At 35.8% G+C, this 26,913-nt stretch overlaps 2 protein-coding genes across 3 annotated transcripts in view; one reads left to right on the top strand and one right to left on the bottom strand.

Moving 5' to 3' along the window:
- Positions 1-26,913, bottom strand: part of LOC132699435 (cysteine-rich motor neuron 1 protein) — a 341,296-nt gene that overhangs the window by 123,453 nt on the left and 190,930 nt on the right. The gene's annotated exons all lie outside the window — the stretch shown is intronic.
- Positions 4,538-8,310, top strand: LOC132699164 (casein kinase I-like). Of its 2 annotated transcripts, XM_060665719.1 has the most exons (7): positions 4,538-4,612; positions 4,667-4,812; positions 4,929-5,162; positions 5,212-5,533; positions 7,191-7,414; positions 7,468-7,614; positions 8,011-8,310. In XM_060665719.1, the coding sequence occupies exons 2-7, from the start codon at positions 4,704-4,706 to the stop codon at positions 8,067-8,069; spliced, it is 1,095 nt and encodes a 364-aa protein (XP_060521702.1). In that variant the 5' UTR covers positions 4,538-4,612; positions 4,667-4,703; the 3' UTR covers positions 8,070-8,310. The 2 variants fall into 2 exon arrangements, with proteins under 2 accessions (XP_060521702.1, XP_060521703.1); XM_060665720.1 differs by lacking the exon at positions 4,538-4,612 and having other exon boundaries at positions 4,740-4,907; positions 5,002-5,162.

Genomic DNA, 26,913 nt, shown 5'->3' with positions numbered 1-26,913 from the left:
TTGAAATGGTTTAAGACAATCGAATCAATAAGCTTCAATTTTACAGATGCAGATACAACATCTTTAAATTAAAATTAAACTGTCTGTATCCATTTGCTGACGAGATTGAAGTCTCAAATTTGTGTCTATAATAACTCCCAAGCTTTTAGCATTTTTGGTTGATTCTAATTTTTCATTTCGTACAAATAACTTTAAACTATTCTCCAATTCTACGACACTATTGCAAAGATTAAGAGACACGATTTGGGAATATTTATTTCTAGCCGGTGTTGATTTGCGAAGCGAACAATATCTTGTAAATCGTTCTTAATTGTGACTGCCGATTGTTCATAATCGTAAAGTATGAACTACTTAATAAATAAAGTAAAGATTTAATTTGCAGTTTAGCATTTTGAAGACCTCAAAAATTGACTCAAGTTTAGGACTGTAAGTTAATCATCAATTTTCTAAAGAGAAGAATATTTAAAAAATAACGTCACCTTCGTTAATCAAAATTTGTCCTCAAAACAAACCCTTAAAAATCAAAAATGATCTAAAAATATATTTTTGTCACTAGTTCTAAAAGGGTTTAAAACATCTACATGAAATTTCACCACAAACATTCGCTGCCGAAAAAAGTTTCATATTTTCTTTAGGAACAACAATATTTTTTTAAAAATTTTCCATAAAACAGATAACGTTTTTGATTCTAAGAAAATGTACTAGTTTTTCAAATTATTATTTTAAGTAATTTTTATACGCGAGGAGTTAGTTACATTTTGCCAGCAGTAATTTTTGTCACCCGGTCAAAAAATTTTTTGAATTTACCGACCAAGTTAAGCGCCATCAGTTTTTTAAATTTTCTGACACTTCGTCAGGTCGATTTTGAGCTGTTCATACTCTTATCACCCTAAAAATTGGAAATTCTAATCATTGAATAAATTCACTCATTGGTTCAATTCCAACTAACCAAAACTAACTCTCCCTACTTGTGATGAAGTGCAGTGATGAACGGGCCCCGCCAATAATAGTACGGGAAAGCGATGATTTGTTTAATGAATGACACTCAATTTATCTTGCTTACATATTGCGAAAATGATTTGGAGCCCACTGTCAAAATCAAATCAAAATCTAATTTGATAAAGACACGGTGTTGTCGAAACAATTGTCATGTCAAAATATATAATTTCGTGAAAATTTGATCTTTTAGTTCTTATTTATTTTGGTAAATGGATTTTCAAGTAAAAACCACCTCAGTTCAATCTTAGTTTTTTTACCTATGTCTATACTGATACCTATATCTTATAGAAATAAGGCGCAGTATTATTACTATTCTTTCATTACCTCATTCTTTTAATCGTGGTTTAACTTTGCGGAGTTGTTTTCGTAGCGCTAGTGGATAATAAGCTTAACATTTCGGCTTATGAGATTCGTACAGTTTTAATGCAACAGACCTCGATACGACCTCCCCATTGTCAAGTTGCCATCAACGAACTCTATCCCTCTACTTTTTGTCCTTGTTTTCCGTAACAAAATCGCTTAACAGTCACAAGGATCGATGAAAGTTCTAATTTAGCGGAAATCTTTTCCGGTTTGTCGACCATTAGAGAAACTTATTTCGATAAGAAAACGGCGAGTGTTCTTTTAAACGCCAACGGTTGGCCCAAGGCCAAACGTTCGACAAAGTGCACCAAGAAAACGGCGGGTCGGGAACTTTATCTCCTCGGTATATGGGTCGGAATTTATTGCTCTAAAGTGTGGTGACTGCACCGACGACTTCAAATAATTACAGGAAGCTTTGTTTGCGGAATAAAGTAAACGAGATTCTCTAATCCGGGAATTGTTTTTAAAAAATGCGCATAAATATTCCGGGTGTGAACTTGGAGACTTAACACGGAAGTTTTTGATTGAATTCTGTATTTAAAACTAGGTGGGATCTTTTCTCTTCTCTTCTTTTCTCTCTGTGTTCCCTATATACTGCGACAAGAATACAAGAATTTTAGTTTGGTCCAATAAGATTTGATATCCGGTTTCATGATTGCTTCCTGAAATTGCTAATTAGTTTATTTTCTGTAGTGTTAAGGCTCTTTCGTGTTCTTTTAGGCTAGTTGATATTTTTGTCTTGTTACTCCTACGTATTTTTGGTCGCTTTAGCATGGAATGCTATAAACTCCTGGTGTTTCAGTCAGAATTCTGTTTTTGACGTTTGAGAGGTGTGATGAACTGTATTTTGTGATGGAACGCTTAATATCTAGAATATGGAAATTATTAGAGAGAAGAGTAGATGTATTTGTGTTTCAATTCTGGCTTCTTTGATTTAGGATGAGATAGTTTTTTCTGCTGTGTAAACAAGAGAGTTGATAACCGTTGATTATGGGCCCAGATTGCCTTGTAATTTGTTGAGGGTTTTATTCTCAGCATATACTCTTCTTTTTTTAATTATTTCCACACTAATAGTTGAGATATTAAGGTTTCCATCACAAAATACAGTTCGGCACAAGCACCCAAAGAAAACGAGTTCGAAAGTGAGCCCATAACTAGCCACTGTTCTTGCTTGGATTTAAAACATATCAAAAGTTCTGAAGATATACAATATCAAAACAGCTTTACCACATACAAAAATCTCTCAATATCTTCGATCCATTCTATAAATTGCAGAAATATGACGAAAAATATCAACTAGATAACTCGAACCGGCCATCAAATTTTATTCTACTACTAAAGAAAAATACGAAGATTGATAGAAACCTCCAAACAACCAAACAATCTGTACCGCGACTAAGGTTTTTACTTTTTATCAATATGGGAATCAATCATCCGAGGGAGTGTTTATCCCCTTCTTTACTTCCGCCCCCCTCCCAGAGTAGAATGCAATCCAGAAGATTTGTAAATAGTATTACAAGAGCCTGTGAAAGTTTTTTGGGAAAATTAAAATTAAAAAATATATATTTAGATGACTTCTCTTCTTTTCTGTGATAAAGTTTATCTATTTTTTTACTTCCTTTACGCTTTTTTCATATTTAATCATGTTTAAGTTTTTAATTTATTACTTACTCCGATATATCTGACTCTATAGTTCCCTTCTCTTTGTTTCAAATTTTACACCTTCACTGGTTCCATATTTTGACACACCTATACAGAGAAAAATTTTGATGTTCTTGACATAACGGAAACATAAATACACCTAACAGTATTATAACATTAGATGGGTAAATATATCTTCTTGGCTCTTGATAGATTTGGCACCGAGAAGTAATTAGGACTTTTATAGGTATTGTACTTGGTAAATGCACCAACCAATAAGTAATTCATAGATAAAGCACAAGAGAGGGGTGAGTCTAGTAGAGATCGACCTGGCGCCAGCTGATATCAGTGGCAGTGTTCAATAATCCTAGATATTAGATATAGATATTATTGTTTTTAACCCCACTCTCTGAAAAATGGAGATCAAGATACGATAAGAGCGAAAATTTATTTTCTAGTTGATCATAATGCATATCTTGGAAATTTTAAGAGTAAACATGAGTTTCAACTTAGACCTTCCTCCCAGTCACTTAGATAAATTTCTGTGTAATTTAGGAAATTATAGTGAGCAAAGGGAAAAACGCTTCCGCCAGGATCTAAATGTAATGGAAGAATGGTATCACCGTAAATGGGACTGGTACATGATGCCAGAATACTGCTAGTCTTTAAAGAGAAATTGTCGCAAAAAATATTACATGGACATAAACATAGACATAGACAACCGTAATTATAAATTATAAATGGTACATCACGTTCAACGTACATCTACAAAAATAAATAAATGAACATTCTCATAAGTTTTTTCTGACTAACGTGAGTGACTAAGAAACCTTAGTAGGAAAATGTGTAAGATCTTTTGCCTATTTGTTTTTTACACTTATTTGTAATCATATTTCGTTTTTCTTCAATTCTTGCATTGTAAGAATGATTTACATTTATTTATTCAAAATGTTTCTAAGACATTTGCAATTGTAAATCAGTCGCCATAAGTTGTTTACTACTGCTTGTAAGTATTTATTCGATTTTAATTAATGAAATTAAAGTTTTTTTCTAGTTTTTACCGTAAGTAACATCTGTTTAAAGCAACTCAAGTCATTCCTGAAGTTCTTTTCCACTTTAATCATCTTCGTATAAGAAAACTTCGTCATCCATAAAACCAAGGATTGTATGTCATTTGTCTTAAAATGGACCTCTGCGGATCGCCATAGGATATGTTTTGTTTTAAACTATAAGTATTATTAATTGTTGTTTTGTGTATTCTTTCCGTAAGATAACTTTTACATCAGTTTATGGTCAATTGTGTCAAAGTCCTTGGAAGGATGGAGAAACATTGCACAGCTTTAAATATAACTGTTATATATTTTTCATAATTCATTAAATATGAATAATTACCAAACCACTGTTGACAAGCGTTATCTCTGAAAGCTTTCCTTCAGATTGCATTAAGTTATGGGTATTTTCCATGCTTAACCTGCAGACGTGTACGCGTTATACGTCAGTATATTATGACAGCTGACAAAAATGGAAACCAGATTCAAAATTTCTGGTGTTTTCAACGTTCGCTCCCTATCCGATCTAAAACGGTCGCGTCCAAGGGCAGTCCTGTGAGGTACAATTATGATTACGTTTTTTGCAAGCCGTCTCCAAACTCTACTGCTTGCAGGACTGTCCGGCGTTTCAGGCGTAGATGTTGGAAAACAATGCATTTTATAAAACTCAAATTTGGAAGTAAAAACGACAGCGGCGGAAATAACGCCGGCAAACCGGCGAACGACGCGACGAAAGAAGTCGAAGTGCCTCGCGCTGAAGGTAAGCAAGTTACGAAGACGTTCGTTCAAGATGATGAAGATACGGTACGCCGTAAAGTCACCACTGGCGAGCGAATCTGTTTTGGAATTCTGCCGGTAATTTTTGAGCATTTTCAGACTCGAGAAAGAGCGAAATGTCCATTCATAATCAGCCAGCGTTCGGAATGTTAATGGTGGGCCCTAATTTCAGGGTCGGGAAAAAAATAGGAAACGGAAATTTTGGCGAGTTGCGTTTGGGAAAAAATCTGTACAATAACGAGCACGTCGCTATCAAGCTGGAACCGTTAAAGAGCAGGGCGCCTCAATTGCATTTAGAATATAGGTTTTATAAAATGCTCGGCCAACAAGAAGGTTGGAAGGGGGTAACGGCGTCGGCGCTATTTTTCTCGTGATGTTTCAGGGATACCGAAGGTTTTTCATCTGGGCACTTGTGGCGGCCGATACAATGCCATGGTGATGGAACTTTTGGGTCCAACCCTCGAGGACCTTTTCACTTTGTGCAGCAGAAGGTTTCGTTTGAAGACGGTTCTAATGATTGCCGACCAACTGCTGACGAGATTGGAATACGTGCACTCCAAGAGACTGATCTACAGGGACATAAAACCTGAAAATTTCCTGATCGGCCGGTCCAAGTCGAAAAAAGAGAAAATTATTCATATAATCGATTTTGGCCTAGCTAAAGAGTACATCGACTCCGAGAGCGGAAAACATATACCTTATAAGTAAGAACTCAAGCATGAAATAAGTATTATAGATATGACAAGCAGCCATAAGAAAAAATAACTTCATTCTCTCTTATAGAATTACGTTAATAATAGACAGCTAGATTTCTTTCATTAACATGATTTAACTCTTTGCAACCGTCCATTAAGTTTATTTTGAAAAAGAGACGAACGGCTGCCTATCGTTTCTAGATGTCCTAGTCGGTAGAAGTAATTTGACACTATTTAAATTTCGAGTCTAACCATTCTGAAGCAACCAAACTAAGAATCATCCAGTGTACAAAAGAACAATCGCAATATGCAATTTCTGAGGCTTTGTGTCCCCGGTAGATTATGAGGGATGTGACAAAACTTGAATATCATGTTTTTCAGCTGTACGGCGTGAGACTCTGCTTTGTTAAAAGATTTGTTTTTTTGTTGTTAATTTTGATGCACTTGGTAAAACATATCTTGATACTTGACTGTGCCTTCAATAAAATGAAAATTTCCCAAAATTTTGGGCGACCTACAACGCCATCATGTCTTGCGGAAACTATAGTCCATTTGAGACAATCCTTATGAAATGTTGACTCAAATGTGACGCTTCAATCTTTCAGTTCAAATACGTATCAAACTTACCTTATAATAACTAAGAGCGCTCTTGTGGACATATTGGCGATAATATTGATCCCAGTTTCTACCAACTTACTTAATATAATGAAATTTCTTAGACTCCTTTGAAAAGCAGCTGTTGTCGAGCCTCAGATTTTATGGCGAAGATTAATATAGGCAATTTTTGAAAGAAACTTCCACAGGCTACTTTAATGATATTTATAAATCTTCTGGATGTTGATTAAACTAACTTGCTGACATATCGCTAATCATCTTGCTGGATTCTTCAGAGCTGAATTGAAACTGGTTTGCAGAATTTATTGATTACATGCCATTCAGTTTGGTAGGACAACATTTGATATGCGGTTTCATGGTTATGTTCGGCAACTGCTCCGTCTTTCTCAAACAATATATAAGCAGGTACAGATTAGAATGCAGTTCAGTTAAGCTTTGAAGAAGCCAACAGCCAAATGTAAGTAGTGTCAATGATGGCAGTTTTATCATATTTTAAAATTATATCAAGCGCAGTAATTGTACCTATATTCAATTCACTGTGAACTTTATCATTCGTTTTACCTTTGGGGCACTAGTGAATAAAATAATTTCTCGCGCTTTTGGGACTAGTAGGTTTTCAATGTGACATTATTGCATTTTACTAGTGGTTGTTAATTATTTATATTGAAATAAAGCGTGATAAATTCTTCTTGACAACACACTACTTACCGGTATGTTTCACATTAAAACCTCCTTCACGACAGACTGATAAACCTTAGACAACGTGAGGCAAAGCAAAGCATGCTGCAATTTTGAGTTAGCAGCAATAATTAAGTTGTAAAAATAATTTCTTTAAAAAAAAATTATATTTTATATGGATAATGATGTTGAACTGTTTAGTTTTTGAAATACTGACTGGAACTACTTTAATTCCCTCACGCAGTAAAGCGCATCATATTGTTAAAAGAGATGGGAGATGAGTGGGTTTCCATTAATGAATGTCAAAGATGCGGATTGAAGCCCTTGTCGATGTTAGGCATGTTATCGATGACTTGTTCCGTCCTCTTTCTAGAGAGCACAAATCTTTGACAGGAACCGCGAGATATATGAGCATAAACACTCACTTGGGTAGGGAGCAAAGTCGCAGGGACGATTTGGAAGCCATGGGTCATATGCTGCTGTACTTTCTCAGAGGATCGTTACCATGGCAAGGTTTAAAAGCGGACACGCTTAAAGAAAGATATCAGAAGATCGGAGAAACCAAGAGGGCAACCCCTATCGAGAACCTTTGCGAGGGTATCCAAAGAGATCATTTTCATTATGTAATACTAGTGATCGCGAGGTTTTAGGGCAACCCGACGAAGTTGCTGCTTACCTTAGGTACGTGAGAAAATTGGACTTTTTCGACACACCGGACTACGAGTATTTGAGGAAAATGTTTAAGGATTTGTATGTCAAGAAAGGTTTCGCTGATGACGGCATTTTCGAGTGGACAGGCAAGGAAATTTACCCATAACATACATATTTGGAAAGGGATTTCCCTTTCTCTCCCTCTCCTTCTATCACTGCCTCTCCCTCTCTCTCGTTCTGTCCTCCCCCCTTCCCTCTCTCTCTGTCCCTCTCTCTCTCACACACTTTCCCTCTCTCCTCCCCCCTCTCTTTCTCCCCCCTCCCCCCCTCACTCCCTCCTACACCTCTTTACTCCCTCTCTCCTTCTCTCTCTCTCTCTCTCTCTCTTTCTTTCTCCAAATAACTTTTTCAGTTTTGTCGATTTAAACTTTTTTCGGTGGCACTTTATTTGCCTTAAATGGTTTCTTGCGTTAATATCATAGCTTCGAATTTGCCCGAGACTTTCTAACATTAAACGGAGTGTCCCTTTTGTTCGTTTTCAGACAGAGTTTCCTGGCTTAATACCGAAGAGAGAAGGGAGGTTCACAAGACGAAGACGTAGCGCCGCATTTTTGAACGGTGTTTGTTTTCGAGAATAAAGATTAAGTTGTGGTCGCTTCTAGACTTAAAAATGACACAGAAGCTTTCATTCCCGTGTTCTATTTGCGAAATGGTAGCGACGTCTCGAGGTTTGAAATTACGTACGTTATATAGTCTTATCAATATCTGGTTGTACGTTTGCTAAAGGTCTCTATAGCGCGGGACGCGAATTTTAACACGTTTGTTATGGGATAAAATAATGAAAATAAACGTCTAAAATTTTTAACAATAAAATAAATATGGCAGTTTGTAAATTGCATTATGCATTATTCTTCATTTTTTCTTGTTTTTAAGAGATTTCAAAAAAAAGAAAAACAAAAAATTGTAAGGAAAAAAATTGTAAACCTGGTCCGCTGGAAGTAGCAAAGTCTCAGCAGTCTAGCAGTTTCTCAGATGGTGTGAGAAACCTGATTTAAAAATAAACCGGATAATGAAATTTAAGTTTCATCAAAATTATCGTTTAAGTTAAGTTAGTAAACGTCCGTTGTCAGAAATGAAAAAAAAATAAATAAAGAAGGGGAGACCTAAACTTTGTATTATTTCAATACTAAAATTAAATTTTTGTGCATCCTTATCAAAACAAAAAATACGCACGGTACAAAAATATGATAATAATGAACTTGTTTCACAGTATAAGTCAAGTTGTAGCAAAGCATTAGTAAAGTGTGGTGGGAGTTTAATTTGGTCTTTCTCTTAAAAATACAAAGCCGGATGCTTTTTAATAAAAATGTAAAAACTTATCTGGCTTTAAGTATTGTTCTTTCTACTTTGGACTTGTACAAAATTATAAAATTTTAGAAATTTCTACATCTAAGCTTCAAAATGTTTATATATTTGCATACAATTATCAATTTGTTGAAATCCAAGGTTGCGGACCCGTTTTAAAAATATATAAATTTCATACTTTTGTATTTTTTTCTAAATACATCATCACGATAACACAAAAGTAACATAGTATATTTTGCAACAAGTGCGGTAAACGGCTCACGAGTTTATTTGACATGAGCGGAACGCAGCGGAAGCAGTGTTTAATACGAGTTTCTACGATGGTTAGTTTTTGAGTATAACACGAATACATTCACTGACGTGACCGTCAGAATTGACAAACGTCAAAATTCAAGGCGTGGGAAAAATCTCCGACAACATCCGATTGCTCCCAAACCCGTGTGGTAAACTCGCGGAAATGTCCGAAGTGGTTCGGATTCGTCGGAAACGAAACTAAGATGGTAAAGTAATGCTTCTCGCACGCTAGATCGGTGTGTAATTGGGTATTTTACAGACAAGAGTAGAAAAAATAATGTGCCTATGTGCGTGCGAAGAGAGACTACTACCAGATTTAGCAAATCCTGACCTCAGGCGAGCTACTAACCTTTCTTGTAGTCTTTTCCCAGGTGAGGTTATTTTTTACTCTATATTATTTAATAATACCCTATTCACGTCCCCATTCAAATCTTGATGAAAGGCAGCAGGTGCACCAAAATAAAACTTGGGCGTGGGAAAAATGACTTCGAAGAGGTGTAGAATTGAAAACTGGAAAGCACAGCTGCCACAGCATTCATGGTTTGGTGATGCAGCGAGGAAGGCAACAGAAGATCACCTTATTTATTCTTGATCACAGTGATTGAAAACCAAAAAGATAAAAGATCCGGCTCTCAGACCGGGACAGCCCTTAAGTGAGGAGCTAAGAATCTCGCCATCAATCAAGATCCATGAAATAAAAAATTAGCAAAACAAATGAAGATCGGTACATGGAACGTCCAAAGCATGAAACTGGAAACGCTGCCTATATTATAAAAGGAATGAAGAGACTTGATATTGGCATCCTAGGATAAGCGAGACTAGATGGCCTAACAACGAAATGGTTAAGCTATTATTATAAAGGTTAGTATTGGGAGAGGGGTAATGGGCTTCCTACATATATCAGATAGATTATTTATGTTAAAATTCGGTATTAAACCTTTTATAATTAACATAATACTGCTCTTCCTTATTTATACTTCTGATGTTTTGATATCTTCAAAATTCTGTAAAATTCACATAATACACAAATTTATTATAGGAGCAGCCCCGACAATCATAAAGAATTTAAAACATACATTAATCATGACCATCAAACTTTTAATCAGATGCCTTAAGACAACAACTGTTTGGGAATGGTAAGAATGTTAACTTACTAAAGAGTAAATTGCGAACAGCAACTTAAAATTAAATTTTAAGAATTGTGCCAAGAATCTGGGAGTGATCTCCATGAAAGTTTTATATAACACACATATTTTAAGTGAACAACTGAAACGAAGTCTGTGTGAATCCCTAGTCCTCTCTGATTTCAATTATTGTGAGTTTGTCGATGGTTTTTGTTTGCATCGGGAAACTAAGAAGCGTGTTCAGATAGTACAGAATGCATTTATGGTGTGAGGAAATTTGATCACGTATCACACTTATACAATGATATAAAATGGCTCAAAATGAATTTGGGGACATTTTTGTTTAAGGTAATAAATAATTATAATTCGCCAGTTTCCATAAAAAAATTGATTAATATTTTGTAGCACTGTATATTAATATTAGAAATAATACCAAACTAACAATGCAATCTGCAACTAAACAAGAATCCCTAATCCCTCATTAGTGATTCAACAAACGCTTTATAAACAATCACAACAAGTTTTTTATTAAAAAAATTCTCTTAGAAAATAAAATTTGTGTATGAGTTTATGGATTTTATTCGTTAAATGATCAATATATGGTCCCCATTTCAGATTCTTATCTATCATAATGCCCAAGTATAACTTCCTCTATATTATAACCATCCAAAGTAACAAATTCATATTCATATAACCGATTCATATTCATATTCATATACTTGCTGCTGTTAGAGAAAAAGCTATGTATTTTGTTTTAGTGATATTCAATATTAGTTTGTAGGTGTAGAGCCAATTTTGGACCAGTTTTAATCCACTTATTGCTTGTGTTCTAATTGTATTCCAGTTACCACCACTAAAGACAAGAACAGTTTCATCTCCGTATGACACAGTCAAGGCACTGGCCCTTAAATTCAATATATATTCAATATATATTCAATTAAAAGTATAGGTCCTAAGACCGTACCTTGCGGGGCACCAATTTTTATATTGACCTTGTTACTTGTGTAGCCATTTACACAATCTGATACCTACCTGCTAGATAATTTTTATCTAATTTTGAGACTATTCCTCTGATACCATAATGATATATTACTTTAATAAGCTTTGCGTGAGGAACCGTATCAATGCTTTTGCCAGATCAATAAAAAAGGATATCACCAGAACGGTTATCCCGTCATGGCCTGATGAAGCGTTATTTTTTAACGATTAAATATGTTTCACAAGCTCACTCTTTGTCAAGGGAGTCAGAAACAATGTTTATAAAATAATCATTAGCGTATTTAGCCATGTCTTCAGCGCAACAAAACTCATCACTCTTATCATTACGTATAGCTATATTATTGTGTTTACCAGTCATTAAATAATTTCAAAATTAAATATAAAAAATATTTTCTAACTCTCTGTTAATGGGCTTAAACTAAAATAAGTAATATAGTACCTACATAGTTCCTGATTTCCTGAGTTCCAAATGTTATAAAACCAATTAATTCTCCTCCACTGCTAAAACCTAAAAGTTACTATAATGTATATAATTTGTTCTTTATGCAACTTATTTCCACAGGTATAATTACAGTACTTTTTCTAGATAAAATTTTTATGGGATTAATATAGTATTGTTGAACTATGTTTGTCTCTGTTTGGTTCAGTAGAGTAGCGAAATGCAAGACTTGCGCCAAAGTTAGCATTAGCATAGGTAAATGAAATTGTTTTTTTGTAATAACTTTGTCATATCATATTGTTCAAATAAAGTCATTATTATTATTATTATTAAGATAAAGTCCTCTCATGTCGGCTAGGTGAGTAGCTAAACATGAAATGTGCACTATTGAAGTTGAGGTTGATTAAGACCTCTTCTAATTATGTTGCAGGTAGCTAGTACCACAGACTGCATTTCAAAGTAGGCACCTGGTTTCACAGTGAGTGTTGCCAAGTTGGTTCTGAGGGACTTTGGTATTTCTCCCATTGAACCAATCACTATAGGAACCATGCTCACCCTATCGACACGCCATGTCTGTTTTATGTCATCCGCTAACCGTATGTATTTTTCCTTTTTCTCACGTTCTTTCTGTTGCAGGTTGTTAGGTGCGGGAATTACAACGTCGACGAGGGTCACCACTCTATTTGCCTTGACATAAATAAGGAAATCCAGCCTGTTGTGCTGGACAGTGCAATCGGCCTGAACAGCTATGTCACGGATTCTGGTGAGTATAGGTAGTATAGACACTTCTCTTTTAGAAGTTTAAGGTTGAAGCCTATTTGCTGATGGACTATCTTGGCTACGTTGTCGTGTCTTGTGGTGTACTCCTTCGGCGCCAGTACCCGGCAGCCACTAATAACATTCTCATGACCCTCTCCACACATGCAACAATTCGTTGTTGTTACTGTCGGGTCCTTGATTATGTGTTTAAGATAAGACCGAGTGGGTATGACCTGATCCTGAATTGCACACATGAAACCCTCAGTCTCGGGGAAGTGGTTGCCGTTCGTTAGCCAGCCAACTGATGCGGGCTTGTCAAGGTCAGCACTGTCAAGCAAGTTTGGGTATCTGCCGTGTAGTTCCTTTCCCCGCCACTGGGTTTCGAGCTCCAAAATGGAAAACTGATGGTCGCACCGATAGCGTATGCTCTGCAACATGACACCCCTCAAGTGATCCTATCAAGACCTGTCACTGCTCGGTGGAGCGCTGAGCTCTCGCTTTTCTGATGGAAGTATTTCCACAGCCGCTCCACCTGGGTCTTGTGGCATATTCGCAAATCCGAGAATCCCCTGCCTACGATGCTTCGTGGTAGATGTACGGCCAGTTCGTGGATGGTGAGCACGGGACTTAGACCTGTCCTTAAGATCCTATTCAGACGGTCAAGCTCTGTCGGCGTCCAATCGACGAAGCCGAGGCTGTACGCCACTGCAGGCACGGTGTAGGAATTGACTGCAGTCGCCATGTTACGACCTGATAATCTTGTTTTTAAGATGTGCTTGACTCTCTTTTTGAATCTCTCGGTGAGCTGCGCCTTGACATTCTTAGAGTCTATTCCTCGCGCCTGGGCAAAACCTAGGTATTTATAGGTTTCCAACTTATCCAAGGTCGTTATTTCACCACGACCACTATGCTGTGTAAGCTGATGGCCGTCCATCTGACGCCACTCTCCTCTATGAAGTCTGCCAACTTTACACTTCTCCAGACCGAACCTCATTCGAATATCATTCGAAAAATTCTCAATGAATCTGAGCGCCGTTTTTTTTAATTTATTATTATTCTTATTATTATTGTTATTAAAATACATGTATACGCAAAAACGACACCCAGTAGTGATGATGAACTAAACAGCTTTTATGGAGATGTTAGGGAAGTTGTGTGAAAGTGATTTTAATGCCATAGTAGGAAACCAAATAGATGAACACATTGTGGGAAATTTTGTTCATGGAAATCGCAACGAGAGAGGCGATACATCAGTACAGTTCTGAAGAGAAATAGGATTCACGATAATAAGTACGTACTTTAAATTGCCCCAAAGGCGATTATACACCTAGACCTTGCCTGAAGTAAAAATTCAATTCGATTAAATTGCCATCAACCAAAGATTTAGGAGGAAAGGAAACAACAAATACGACAACATGGCGGATTCCTCTTGCGAAAAAGATAAATGCGGTGCAGTCGAAGAATGATGTGGATATCCTGACATATTGTGTTACAAATGAAGAGGAATTAAATAAAATAAGGCGACAACCAATATTGTTTGAAATCGTTAAAGGAAGAAAACTAGAATATTATAGATATTAGTAATAACCTTTGTTCAGAGAGGATATGGTACTACAAGAAGGGTGCTAAAATTCTTCCCTATCGCACTCCACACCACATTTTGTGTGCAGATGAAGCCTCAATAAGACAGGGTGTTAAAGATTATACGTTTATGTGTAAAACTTAGTCCGCCACTGATAAATTAAACTTAAACTAAAAGATATTATTTTAAGGAGTTCCTAAATACTCGCCATCGTATTATTTGGTTATATAAATTTTGACCTTAGGGAAGGCCTGCATGAAAAAAAATACAGAAACTTGCCAAGTTATTTTTTGTTGTTCCTGAATTCGAAAGGTCATAACTTACAACTTCGGTACTTACTAGCAATTAGTATACTACACTGCACTCAACCTGGACGCGTCCTTTTAGATTATGCCGCGAAATTGCAATATTTAGATTCAGTAATTGAGGTGTGGATTTCTTTGAGAGTTAGATGGCCTGTACCAGAGAGTAATACAATTATATGATTGACATGATGGTTATATGAAGGATGTCTTCAGCTCACGATCTGCTTGTTAATTGTAATAGGACTAAAGTACTCCTTCTTGGCCCTAAAACAGAGAATGTCCACAATACAACTTTTAAGGTACGATGAACACGTGACACTGAAATAATGTTTATAAAATTGAAAAGTCTGCAGAACCTTTTTATTTATTAAATTGGTATGACGATCCATTTCTGCTTACTGTTAATGCGAAGAGAGCCAATTTGTTAACCTTTATTGACTGTACTAGATTTTGTTGTAATTTACAAATTTGCACGATTGTGTTAAGAACGTCTTCCAATAAACGGTCAATTTCCGGCCGGCCGGAAACCGCTAGCATATTATTCTTGGTAACGTACGTTCATTAACGACCGACAAAGTGAAGATCCTAAACTGTATTATGTCGCTTAACTTCGCAGACTGTAAACTTGTCCTGTCCGCATTAACAGACGAGCATTCCTCCGGAACTATGATAATTGCGTTTGCCATTATCTTTTAAAAGGCAGCGCTGCCGGTTGAAAATGTCACGATGTAATAAGCGGCGAAAGACTAACATTTGCAGATACCTGCCAGGGCGACATTTAAATGGAAGTCGCCCTCGTTCCCGCACCATTTAAACTCCCCTAATGAACCTTCGTCGCCGGTGCAACGAACGTTCAATTTTATCGGCGGCCATAATACCCTTTCAAAGTTATGGGTTTTTAAATCGAATCCGCTATATGCGTGGTCGTCAGCATCGGAGGAATTTCATATCAAACATTATCCTCAATCGAAACTCGGCGCATTTAAAAAAAAAGAAACTGTACTATTAGTTGAGAATTGTTGACAAATCGGCTGATGGTTCGACAATCATCCTGTTGACTTCTTCAGAGGTTAACTAAACTGCATTTTACTCTGTAACTGCTTATATACTATTTGAGGGGGGCGAATGACTGATTGGTGACGTGATTGGTTATTTACAAATGTCTATGGATTCTCGTATTTTTCATTGGAAGAAGAATTGATGCTGACGAGTTTATTTGTCTGAGTCTTAAAACTTTTTTATGTTCTTTTAGCATAGTTGATGTTTTTCGTCCAGTCTCGCCAATGTATTATTTGCCTCATGTAGTAAACTCCTGGTATTTCACACGGAATTTTCTCTTTCACAGATCGAAGGTTTAGAGATTTTTTTGACAACTCTTCTAACATTATTTTTCTTAAGAACTTTTGGTATGTGGTCAGCGATGTTTTGAATGTAAGGACCATAGTGGCAAGTGTGGGATTGCTTTCGGATTCACTTTGTTTGGGAGGTTGTAGTGAACTGGAATTTTATGATGGAACACTTAATATCTCTCATGTGGATATTATTGGGGAAGGAGCAGATGTAAAGAGTTTTAATTATAAATAAATATAAATATGAATATTGAAGAATGGAAGATTATTATGAAATTTTTGACCATGAGGCGATCTCTTTTCCCTTCAAAAGGGTTTTATAAAAGGTTAAAATAAAAGTTAGTTAATCTTGGGGAGCTCCTAGAAAAGAGGTATTTATTTTACAATCGTTAGGGATGACAGATTTTTATAGAGATTTTAATAGAGGAGAATCTTTGGAAGCAGATTTAGAGTTGCGTTCCATAGATGACGTTGGAATTTTTTTAAGTTGACGATGGCATCTTGAACATTTTCCTCATAGTTAGCATTTTAGAGCTGCGCGTTCAAGCTTTCGCTATTAGTAATTGATTATCGTAAAATTCAAATAATTATTAACACTATACTAGGCAATTTTAGACAAATGTTTCCCTCAATGTTATTGTCGGCCATAGGCCATGAGCAGTTTGAAGCATTACCGAAGAGAACGGTAGAAAGTTTTCTCCTGAAACTAACATTTTGTGTTTTCTAATGATAATGGTAAAGTTGTGATTAGCTATTCTATAAAATCTGAGAACCTATCACCTGGGTCTTGTGGCATATTCGCAAATCCGAGAATCCCCTGCCTACGATGCTTCGTGGTAGATGTACGGCCAGTTCGTGGATGGTGAGCACGGGACTTAGACCTGTCCTTAAGATCCTATTCAGACGGTCAAGCTCTGTCGGCGTCCAATCGACGAAGCCGAGGCTGTACGCCACTGCAGGCACGGTGTAGGAATTGACTGCAGTCGCCATGTTACGACCTGATAATCTTGTTTTTAAGATGTGCTTGACTCTCTTTTTGAATCTCTCGGTGAGCTGCGCCTTGACATTCTTAGAGTCTATTCCTCGCGCCTGGGCAAAACCTAGGTATTTATAGGTTTCCAACTTATCCAAGGTCGTTATTTCACCACGACCACTATGCTGTGTAAGCTGATGGCCGTCCATCTGACGCCACTCTCCTCTATGAAGTCTGCCAACTTTACACTTCTCCAGACCGAACCTCATTCGAATATCATTCGAAAAATTCTCAATGAATCTGAGCGCCGTTTTTTTTAATTTATTATTATTCTTATTATTATTGTTATTAAAATACATGTATACGCAAAAACGACACCCAGTAGTGATGATGAACTAAACAGCTTTTATGGAGATGTTAGGGAAGTTGTGTGAAAGTGATTTTAATGCCATAGTAGGAAACCAAATAGATGAACACATTGTGGGAAATTTTGTTCATGGAAATCGCAACGAGAGAGGCGATACATCAGTACAGTTCTGAAGAGAAATAGGATTCACGATAATAAGTACGTACTTTAAATTGCCCCAAAGGCGATTATACACCTAGACCTTGCCTGAAGTAAAAATTCAATTCGATTAAATTGCCATCAACCAAAGATTTAGGAGGAAAGGAAACAACAAATACGACAACATGGCGGATTCCTCTTGCGAAAAAGATAAATGCGGTGCAGTCGAAGAATGATGTGGATATCCTGACATATTGTGTTACAAATGAAGAGGAATTAAATAAAATAAGGCGACAACCAATATTGTTTGAAATCGTTAAAGGAAGAAAACTAGAATATTATAGATATTAGTAATAACCTTTGTTCAGAGAGGATATGGTACTACAAGAAGGGTGCTAAAATTCTTCCCTATCGCACTCCACACCACATTTTGTGTGCAGATGAAGCCTCAATAAGACAGGGTGTTAAAGATTATACGTTTATGTGTAAAACTTAGTCCGCCACTGATAAATTAAACTTAAACTAAAAGATATTATTTTAAGGAGTTCCTAAATACTCGCCATCGTATTATTTGGTTATATAAATTTTGACCTTAGGGAAGGCCTGCATGAAAAAAAATACAGAAACTTGCCAAGTTATTTTTTGTTGTTCCTGAATTCGAAAGGTCATAACTTACAACTTCGGTACTTACTAGCAATTAGTATACTACACTGCACTCAACCTGGACGCGTCCTTTTAGATTATGCCGCGAAATTGCAATATTTAGATTCAGTAATTGAGGTGTGGATTTCTTTGAGAGTTAGATGGCCTGTACCAGAGAGTAATACAATTATATGATTGACATGATGGTTATATGTAGGATGTCTTCAGCTCACGATCTGCTTGTTAATTGTAATAGGACTAAAGTACTCCTTCTTGGCCCTAAAACAGAGAATGTCCACAATACAACTTTTAAGGTACGATGAACACGTGACACTGAAATAATGTTTATAAAATTGAAAAGTCTGCAGAACCTTTTTATTTATTAAATTGGTATGACGATCCATTTCTGCTTACTGTTAATGCGAAGAGAGCCAATTTGTTAACCTTTATTGACTGTACTAGATTTTGTTGTAATTTACAAATTTGCACGATTGTGTTAAGAACGTCTTCCAATAAACGGTCAATTTCCGGCCGGCCGGAAACCGCTAGCATATTATTCTTGGTAACGTACGTTCATTAACGACCGACAAAGTGAAGATCCTAAACTGTATTATGTCGCTTAACTTCGCAGACTGTAAACTTGTCCTGTCCGCATTAACAGACGAGCATTCCTCCGGAACTATGATAATTGCGTTTGCCATTATCTTTTAAAAGGCAGCGCTGCCGGTTGAAAATGTCACGATGTAATAAGCGGCGAAAGACTAACATTTGCAGATACCTGCCAGGGCGACATTTAAATGGAAGTCGCCCTCGTTCCCGCACCATTTAAACTCCCCTAATGAACCTTCGTCGCCGGTGCAACGAACGTTCAATTTTATCGGCGGCCATAATACCCTTTCAAAGTTATGGGTTTTTAAATCGAATCCGCTATATGCGTGGTCGTCAGCATCGGAGGAATTTCATATCAAACATTATCCTCAATCGAAACTCGGCGCATTTAAAAAAAAAGAAACTGTACTATTAGTTGAGAATTGTTGACAAATCGGCTGATGGTTCGACAATCATCCTGTTGACTTCTTCAGAGGTTAACTAAACTGCATTTTACTCTGTAACTGCTTATATACTATGTGAGGGGGGCGAATGACTGATTGGTGACGTGATTGGTTATTTACAAATGTCTATGGATTCTCGTATTTTTCATTGGAAGAAGAATTGATGCTGACGAGTTTATTTGTCTGAGTCTTAAAACTTTTTTATGTTCTTTTAGCATAGTTGATGTTTTTCGTCCAGTCTCGCCAATGTATTATTTGCCTCATGTAGTAAACTCCTGGTATTTCACACGGAATTTTCTCTTTCACAGATCGAAGGTTTAGAGATTTTTTTGACAACTCTTCTAACATTATTTTTCTTAAGAACTTTTGGTATGTGGTCAGCGATGTTTTGAATGTAAGGACCATAGTGGCAAGTGTGGGATTGCTTTCGGATTCACTTTGTTTGGGAGGTTGTAGTGAACTGGAATTTTATGATGGAACACTTAATATCTCTCATGTGGATATTATTGGGGAAGGAGCAGATGTAAAGAGTTTTAATTATAAATAAATATAAATATGAATATTGAAGAATGGAAGATTATTATGAAATTTTTGACCATGAGGCGATCTCTTTTCCCTTCAAAAGGGTTTTATAAAAGGTTAAAATAAAAGTTAGTTAATCTTGGGGAGCCCCTAGAAAAGAGGTATTTATTTTACAATCGTTAGGGATGACAGATTTTTATAGAGATTTTAATAGAGGAGAATCTTTGGAAGCAGATTTAGAGTTGCGTTCCATAGATGACGTTGGAATTTTTTTAAGTTGACGATGGCATCTTGAACATTTTCCTCATAGTTAGCATTTTAGAGCTGCGCGTTCAAGCTTTCGCTATTAGTAATTGATTATCGTAAAATTCAAATAATTATTAACACTATACTAGGCAATTTTAGACAAATGTTTCCCTCAATGTTATTGTCGGCCATAGGCCATGAGCAGTTTGAAGCATTACCGAAGAGAACGGTAGAAAGTTTTCTCCTGAAACTAACATTTTGTGTTTTCTAATGATAATGGTAAAGTTGTGATTAGCTATTCTATAAAATCTGAGAACCTATCAGTTTTTCGCGACACGTTTTCCTTACTCTTATAACTGGAGAAAGATAACGATAACCAATAGACCAATATAAAACTTTTAGCACCCATTTACATGTTACTAAGAGGTTTCCGTTACCTTTGTAAATAAGTTTCAAAATAGCAAGAAATATGTTTATTAATATATTTAATATTTCTTCAAATATGGCGGACATGCTGATCATGCTTGCATTTGATTTCCTATCTTATTTCTATTAGAACTTCTTCTTTAGTAGTTCTAGGTGTCCATAGTATTTTTAAGGTTTTGCCACATTCCAAAAGACTCTAGTTTTTTGGAGCCTTGAGCGTCTACGTTTCCATTCCAAATAGTAGCTGTTACCACACGTAGCACTCAAAAAACTTCAATCTCAATTTAAAACATGGTTATAAACACAAACAAAACACCTCTTTTCGCTTGGCTTCTCTCTACATCATATATATCATATATATTTTATTTTTTGTTCTTCTCATTGGACAACAGAACCCGAGGCAGTCTATTGCTTACAGTGTACAACAACTCGGCCTTCTACAGAAATCAACGAGTTTTGCCCAGGAACTTGGACCTACACCCCTACAAGATCCAACTGTCCCAGGATATCAAACTTCATCTCCATAGATGCCATTTGTAAGCTGACTGAGTTTCAAATCGTTTGAATGAGCGCCTCCACTTTGGCCGAAAAATCATGTTACACGACGAGGCACATTTTTAAATTAATGCCTGTGTTAACAAGGAAAATTGCAGTATAAGCGATGACCCGACCATGTAGCATACCGTATACATATTATGTTATTTTGTTATTATTTGTTTCTTATTTAATTTTAAGTTCTTTTAAGTGCGCGAGTGGCGGTAAATATAAAGCGGTGCGAATCACGATGGGACGGCCGTGGGGATGCGAGGGGAAGTACTGGACGACGGCGAAGTTAAGGTGGACTGAGGTAAGCAGTGGGTAGCATGAAGGCAAGAGAAGCGGTTGCGCTGCAGTGTTGACGACGTCCGATCAATTGACGTAAGGTGGAAGGCCACCTTACGTTCGAATATTTCTGGGTCCTGAGAACATCGTCGCCGAACAACCGTTGGGTGGTGGCAGCCTGCTACCGCCTCAAGATCCTTCAATGGAACGTCGACCGCTCCCACGTAAGTCCGTTCCACTCGGAGTGGTGAATACCGCAGACTTGTGTGCGTTTCGGTTCGAACCTTGTTTATTATCAATGTACTTTCGGCACATATTGTTTATTGTTCATTTAACAATCGCCTCCCATTCACTTAGAGTGGTATTTATTGGTTTATTCTATCAATAAATATCTTCAATCAAGCGACCAAGTACCTCATTTCCCTTGTTATAATTGTAACGAAACATTACAACCACAAGCGAAGTTCACCTTCAAAAAGTTACCAATCAGTGTGGATTTTGGGGTGGTGGCCTCATTGGTCAGTACTTTTGCGAAAATGACTTTTTCTGTAGCGCTGACCATTTATAACAACAACCGAATTTTTAATGATGGAACTACGTTCCACACAGCGGACGTCGTAACTGACAGTTTCTTTGAACGATTTCAGCTGACTCACGCAGTGGCAATTCGAATTTGACCTCCACAAACTCTTTTTGTGGGGATCCTTGAAGTCGCAGATCTGTTCAAATAAATCACAGTTGTAAATTGGACCATTAGGATCCATGTAATCCTAGATGTCACCGTAAGGAAGAAGGGGACATTGAACGGTATTATATTTCACACTTAATAGTATATACGGGCCTTTCAGGCAAAAGAAATAAAAATTGCTTCTTGTTTAATTTTATTTCACCATCATTCGACCTTTATTAAAAAAATTCTTTTAAAAGGATCCCGTGTTCCCTAGGTTCACTTTTAAAATACCTATATGGGCTTTGAAATCATGTTGAACACCACGAGTTTTTTGAAAAACGGCTATAAAACTTTTTTTTAACCTACAGTCACCCACACCAAAAGTTTTATACATATAGTAGCTACTAATGATTTTCTCATAAAACTACAAAAACTGTTATAAAAACTCAGGTTTCCCATTATTATCCGTTAGCTTATAATAAAACGATAGGCTGCTCAAAATATTACAAATATTGGTGGTAAAACAAAATTTTCTAACAAAAAATGGTAAGAACAAACAAATTTATTGTCCGTTTTTTAGAAATTCGGATAACTTTCAAAGAGAACCGAAAAAAATGATACTGTCGCTGGGCCCCTCTAACATAGAAAAGTAACAACATAGTAATATCAAATAGTTACAATTTTAAATATTATCTCCATCTTTAACAGATAAATAAAAAAATGATTATTTTTTGAAATTTTAGGATTTTCATTTAAAATTATATTACTCATTTATTAGTAATATATTTTTCTACTCCCTTCTGTAAAATACCTAATTATGCGGCGATCTAGCTTGCGGTAAGTATCATTTTCTCTTGTCCCATGGATCCTAGTCACTTGTTTGTTTTCGGAGATTTTACAGCACGGCTTGAATTTTGACGTTTGTCAATTCTGCGGGTTATGTCAGTGAATGTATTCGGCTGTTTTGCAAAATTTACCCAAAACCTAACGGTAGTAGAAAAAGTATAGTATGCAACACGTTTGGTATAAGTTTTAAGTCACTCGTTTATTAAATACTCGTTCCGCTGCACTTCGCTAGTGCCACGAGTGTCTTAAATAATTTGCCAAATGTGTTGCTTACTATAGTTTTTCTACGACAGTTAGTTTCAAAATTCAACCCGTGCCGTAAAATTTCCGAAAACATCCGAAGTGACGCTTCCCGCACGCTACATCCGTGTGTTATTAGGCATTTTACAGACGAGAGAAAAGTCAAACGAAAACGTACCTTTAAGAAGTTCAACATAATTTTCACATTAAACTAATCATATTACTTATTTGTGAACATTTTCAAGTGATATAGATTTAACAAAAGGTTTACTTAGTTTTATAAAGGATTCTATTGAGTTTATACATTTTTATGTCGAGTACTGTACCGAGGGCCAATCTATATTGCGGAAGCCATTGTTGAGATTTATCGTATTGTGTTGACATATTATTACGGGATTGATGTGATATATCCATTGAATAAATATTTATGATAAAATTACGTACGTTTTCAACGGTCAGGCGAGGCAAACAAACTTAGAAAATATTGACTTTAAATTTTTATAAATCGACTAAAATTTTCGAGAGATTTTATTGCCAACGAAATAGAAATATTTCCAAATTGCACGTAATTTGTAAATTACGGATATATAACTCTGAAATAATTTACTTAATAGCATAAATATTACGACTTATTCTTTAACAAATTGAGAGAATGGGACCGTCACAAACTAGATGGTGTAAATATATAGACAAATATAAGATTAAATTCTACTGATATAAAAAAATCAACGAACTTAAAAATACCTGTCTGATACTTTGCGGATGAATTAGCTTATTGCTACTTTTTAAAGTTTTCCAGTTACCATCTCAGTTTCTCCCAATCCCAACTTCGTATAATTCGCGCATAATCTATTAAGTATACACTAAATTTTATATTAAAAGTGTAATTACACCCAAGAGGGTCTCTCGAATCAGTAAGATGGCGATTAGGAGGGAACTTTATAAGCCAACCCCCCAAATTATACAAAGGCATAACAGCGAAAAGTTTTGTGCTACAAGATAGCGAAAGAATGCAAAAAATATGTTGAAGGTGGTAAAAAGGGCTCTGTGTGCTTCACGGTGCAAGACAGATTATATGGGTATTTGTGGAGAATCTATACAGGGTGTTTCACAACAAATGCAAAAAACTTCATAGGGTGTTTAAAATAAAGAGTACTTTATTTAATAAATGTGGGAGATATCGCGTTGCAAATTTGGCGGAAAAAAATATCTTGTTGTCTTTAAGATAGGTAGAAAAATTAAATGCAAGTATGACTCCTATAAAAACTCACTTGCTTAGTGGAGAGCATTGAATTGAAATACCCTTATCATTCTGTTTAATTGAATTTAAAGAAAAACTCGCACAATAATATTGAAAACAAAACAAAATTTCGATAGACGGGTTTATATATCAATTAATGAACATTTCTGAAACTAATTGATATATTCAACCGCAAATTGTAAAATACCCTTTTAGGGCCTTTTTAAGATCTTACGTCTTCGGCATCCTGTATTGGAGTAGTGTAAACTAATTCTTTTAGATATCTCCAGATACAATAATCGAAAGGATTTAAATCTGTGAATTGAGAAGGCTAATGATAAAGTCCACCTCTTTCTATGCAGTAGCTTTGATACATACGATTTAAAAGCCTTCGCACATTTAAAAAATGTACTGCGGCACATACATGCCTCTTCTAGAGAATAGCTGTACATTTTGTAGCAAATATAATAATATCTAACCAAACATTAACGGCAAAATGATATTGACGTCTGCATTCCTTTTAGAATTGGGATTATATACAGCCCGTACATGACTGTTGTAACTAGCTTCGTCTGAAAAGAGAATTTTTTAACAAAAAAAAAAAGGAAAAAATCATTCGTCCTTCGAAATCTCTTGGTAAATGCGCTTGAAACCTCCGTACTTGGCATTAGTATTTAATTCTGCTGCAATTTTCCTCGTGCTTGTCTCCGGTTGCCTTTCAATAATATTTAGCATCCGGGCGTTTGAACTTCGCAGTGCAAACCGCTATCAAATCGCAAATAAAGCAATAAGAATCTAACTAAAAAGTAACAGATTGCAGGAGACAAAAGTTTCTAAATGAAACATAACATAACAGGTCAAAATTTTGTTGTTAAGTTAGTTAAAAAAACGATAGGGACAATCTAATTCACTCCCCTCCACAAGGTAAATAGTGTTTTTTTATAATATTAATATATCTATTAGCTGTTTGACAGGCCATTTAGGTCCAGAGCTGTGTAATTTTCCTCTATTCAATTCAATCTCTTGCTATATTTCTCCAATAATCCTTTTCTTTCTTAAATCTTCCTCCACAGCTTCTCTCCATCTTCTCTTTGGTCTACCACGCTTCCTCCTCCCCTCTTGTTTTTTCCATGCTACATCCTTTACTTCTCCTAGTCTCCTTGCTTGAACAAATTTTACGATTGACTTATCTTCAAATAGTTCGTGGAGTTCACTATTCATCCTTCACTCCCAGCCATGCTCTGTATTCTTGCCGCCAAAGATTCGTTTTAATACTTTCCGTTCCTGTATAGCTGGTTCCTGTTGGTTTTTTTGATTTAGGGACCATGTCTCAAAACAGCAAGTTAAAGCTGGTCGGACCAATGTCTTGTAGAGTTTGATTTTTATTGGCCTCGAAACCTTCTTTGACATTAGAATTTTGTGGAGCCCCCACAGAAAATTATTGCATTTTGCTAAGGGCAGATTCACTTCCTGTACCATCCTTGAACTCCCTAAAATTTGATTTTATCTAGGTTAAATGGATCCCAAAAGTTTCTGCCGTTCTTATAAGTTGTGTGGTGGTATTTTTAAGCTCTGTCCTATTTCTTGCCAACAATACCACATTCATCCGCATATGCTAAGCATTGGTGGGTTTTATGGAACAATGTGCCTTGTCTGTTGATTCCACTTTTTCTTAATATTTTATCCAGCGTAAAATTGAACAAGGTTGTTGATTGTGGATCCCCTTGTCTTAATCCTTTGTCTACATTAAAGGTTTTACTTTGCCTTCCTTAGTACTAGACTGCAGTATCTGTTTCTTGGAGTGTTAGTTTTATTGTTTTCAATTGTTTTGGTCGTATCTTGAGGTTGTTTAGAACTTCTAATAATTTTGCTTTGTTCACACTATCATATGCTCCTTTGAAATCTACAAACAGCATAAATTTTGATTTTGTTCATAGCAACCCACTAAAACTTGCTTTAACATGAAGACCTGGTCTGTTGTTGATCTATTTTTTCTGAATCCTCCTTGGTAGTCTCCCAATAACCTTTCGGAATATTCTTCCATTCTTTTCTTTAATAGTGTTACCAGTACTTTAGATGTGACGTCTAGAAGCGCTATAACCCTATAATTTTTGCAATCCATTTTATCCCTGTCTGTAAAAATTGGCAGTATTACTGCATTGCTCCAATCTTATTATTTCTGTTTTTCGATCCTCTTTTATGATTCTTCAGCTTTTTTATCCTGGCCCCGATTTCTTCAGTGGTAGACTCTTCCATCTGTCTTCCAATGACAGCGCCTCTATGCCATTGTCTAGGTTCTCCCCAAAAAAAAATTCCACCTTTCTAGTATAATTATTTCGTCTCCGATTAGTTATAATATTAATACTAATATAAAAAAAACAAAGTTTTGATAACAAAATTTAATTAAAACAGAAAATCGCCCCTCTTAAGACTCTCGTATTTGTTTTAAAACAACCGCATATATTTATAAAGAATGTTTGACCCTTAGAGTTTGTCAAGTAGTAACGACTCCGACAGTTCTGTCACCTGTACATTAAACATATTATACAAAAAAAAAGAAATTTTACGCAACTAAGATGCGTTTTTTTTTTAATATTTCTATAATATTTCAAAAATATTTTGTCTTGCAATAGAAATTAAAACTTTTGAATTTCCGCTATCAACAATGTTTAAATTGAATAGAGATTTATCAAGCAGAAGGGCTTTAATCAACTGCAATTTTTACACAATATATTGTGTTTCAATTATAAATTATTTTTTTAACAGTTTAAATATTCTTTTTTTTTTCAGGTGGTTTGAAAATATTGTTAAACTTTCTGTCTAAACTTTATAAACAACATAATTCTTAAAACTGCTTGCTGAAGTTTCTGAATAATCTTTTATAATGTCATTACTTTAGAATACCATATCTGAGCAAATTTTCAAATAATAGAATCGAGATTAAATCCTCCTGCACTATATTCCAGACCAGAAATTTGATAATAAATAATAAACTTTTATTTTATTTCATATAGAATATTGCCTTCAAACATATTTTAATTAATT

This window comes from Cylas formicarius, unplaced genomic scaffold, assembly GCF_029955315.1.
Source record: "Cylas formicarius isolate icCylForm1 unplaced genomic scaffold, icCylForm1.1 PGA_scaffold_3__17_contigs__length_32017465, whole genome shotgun sequence".
Lineage (NCBI taxonomy): Eukaryota > Metazoa > Arthropoda > Insecta > Coleoptera > Brentidae > Cylas > Cylas formicarius.
This window is presented reverse-complemented; position numbering and strand designations above follow the sequence as displayed.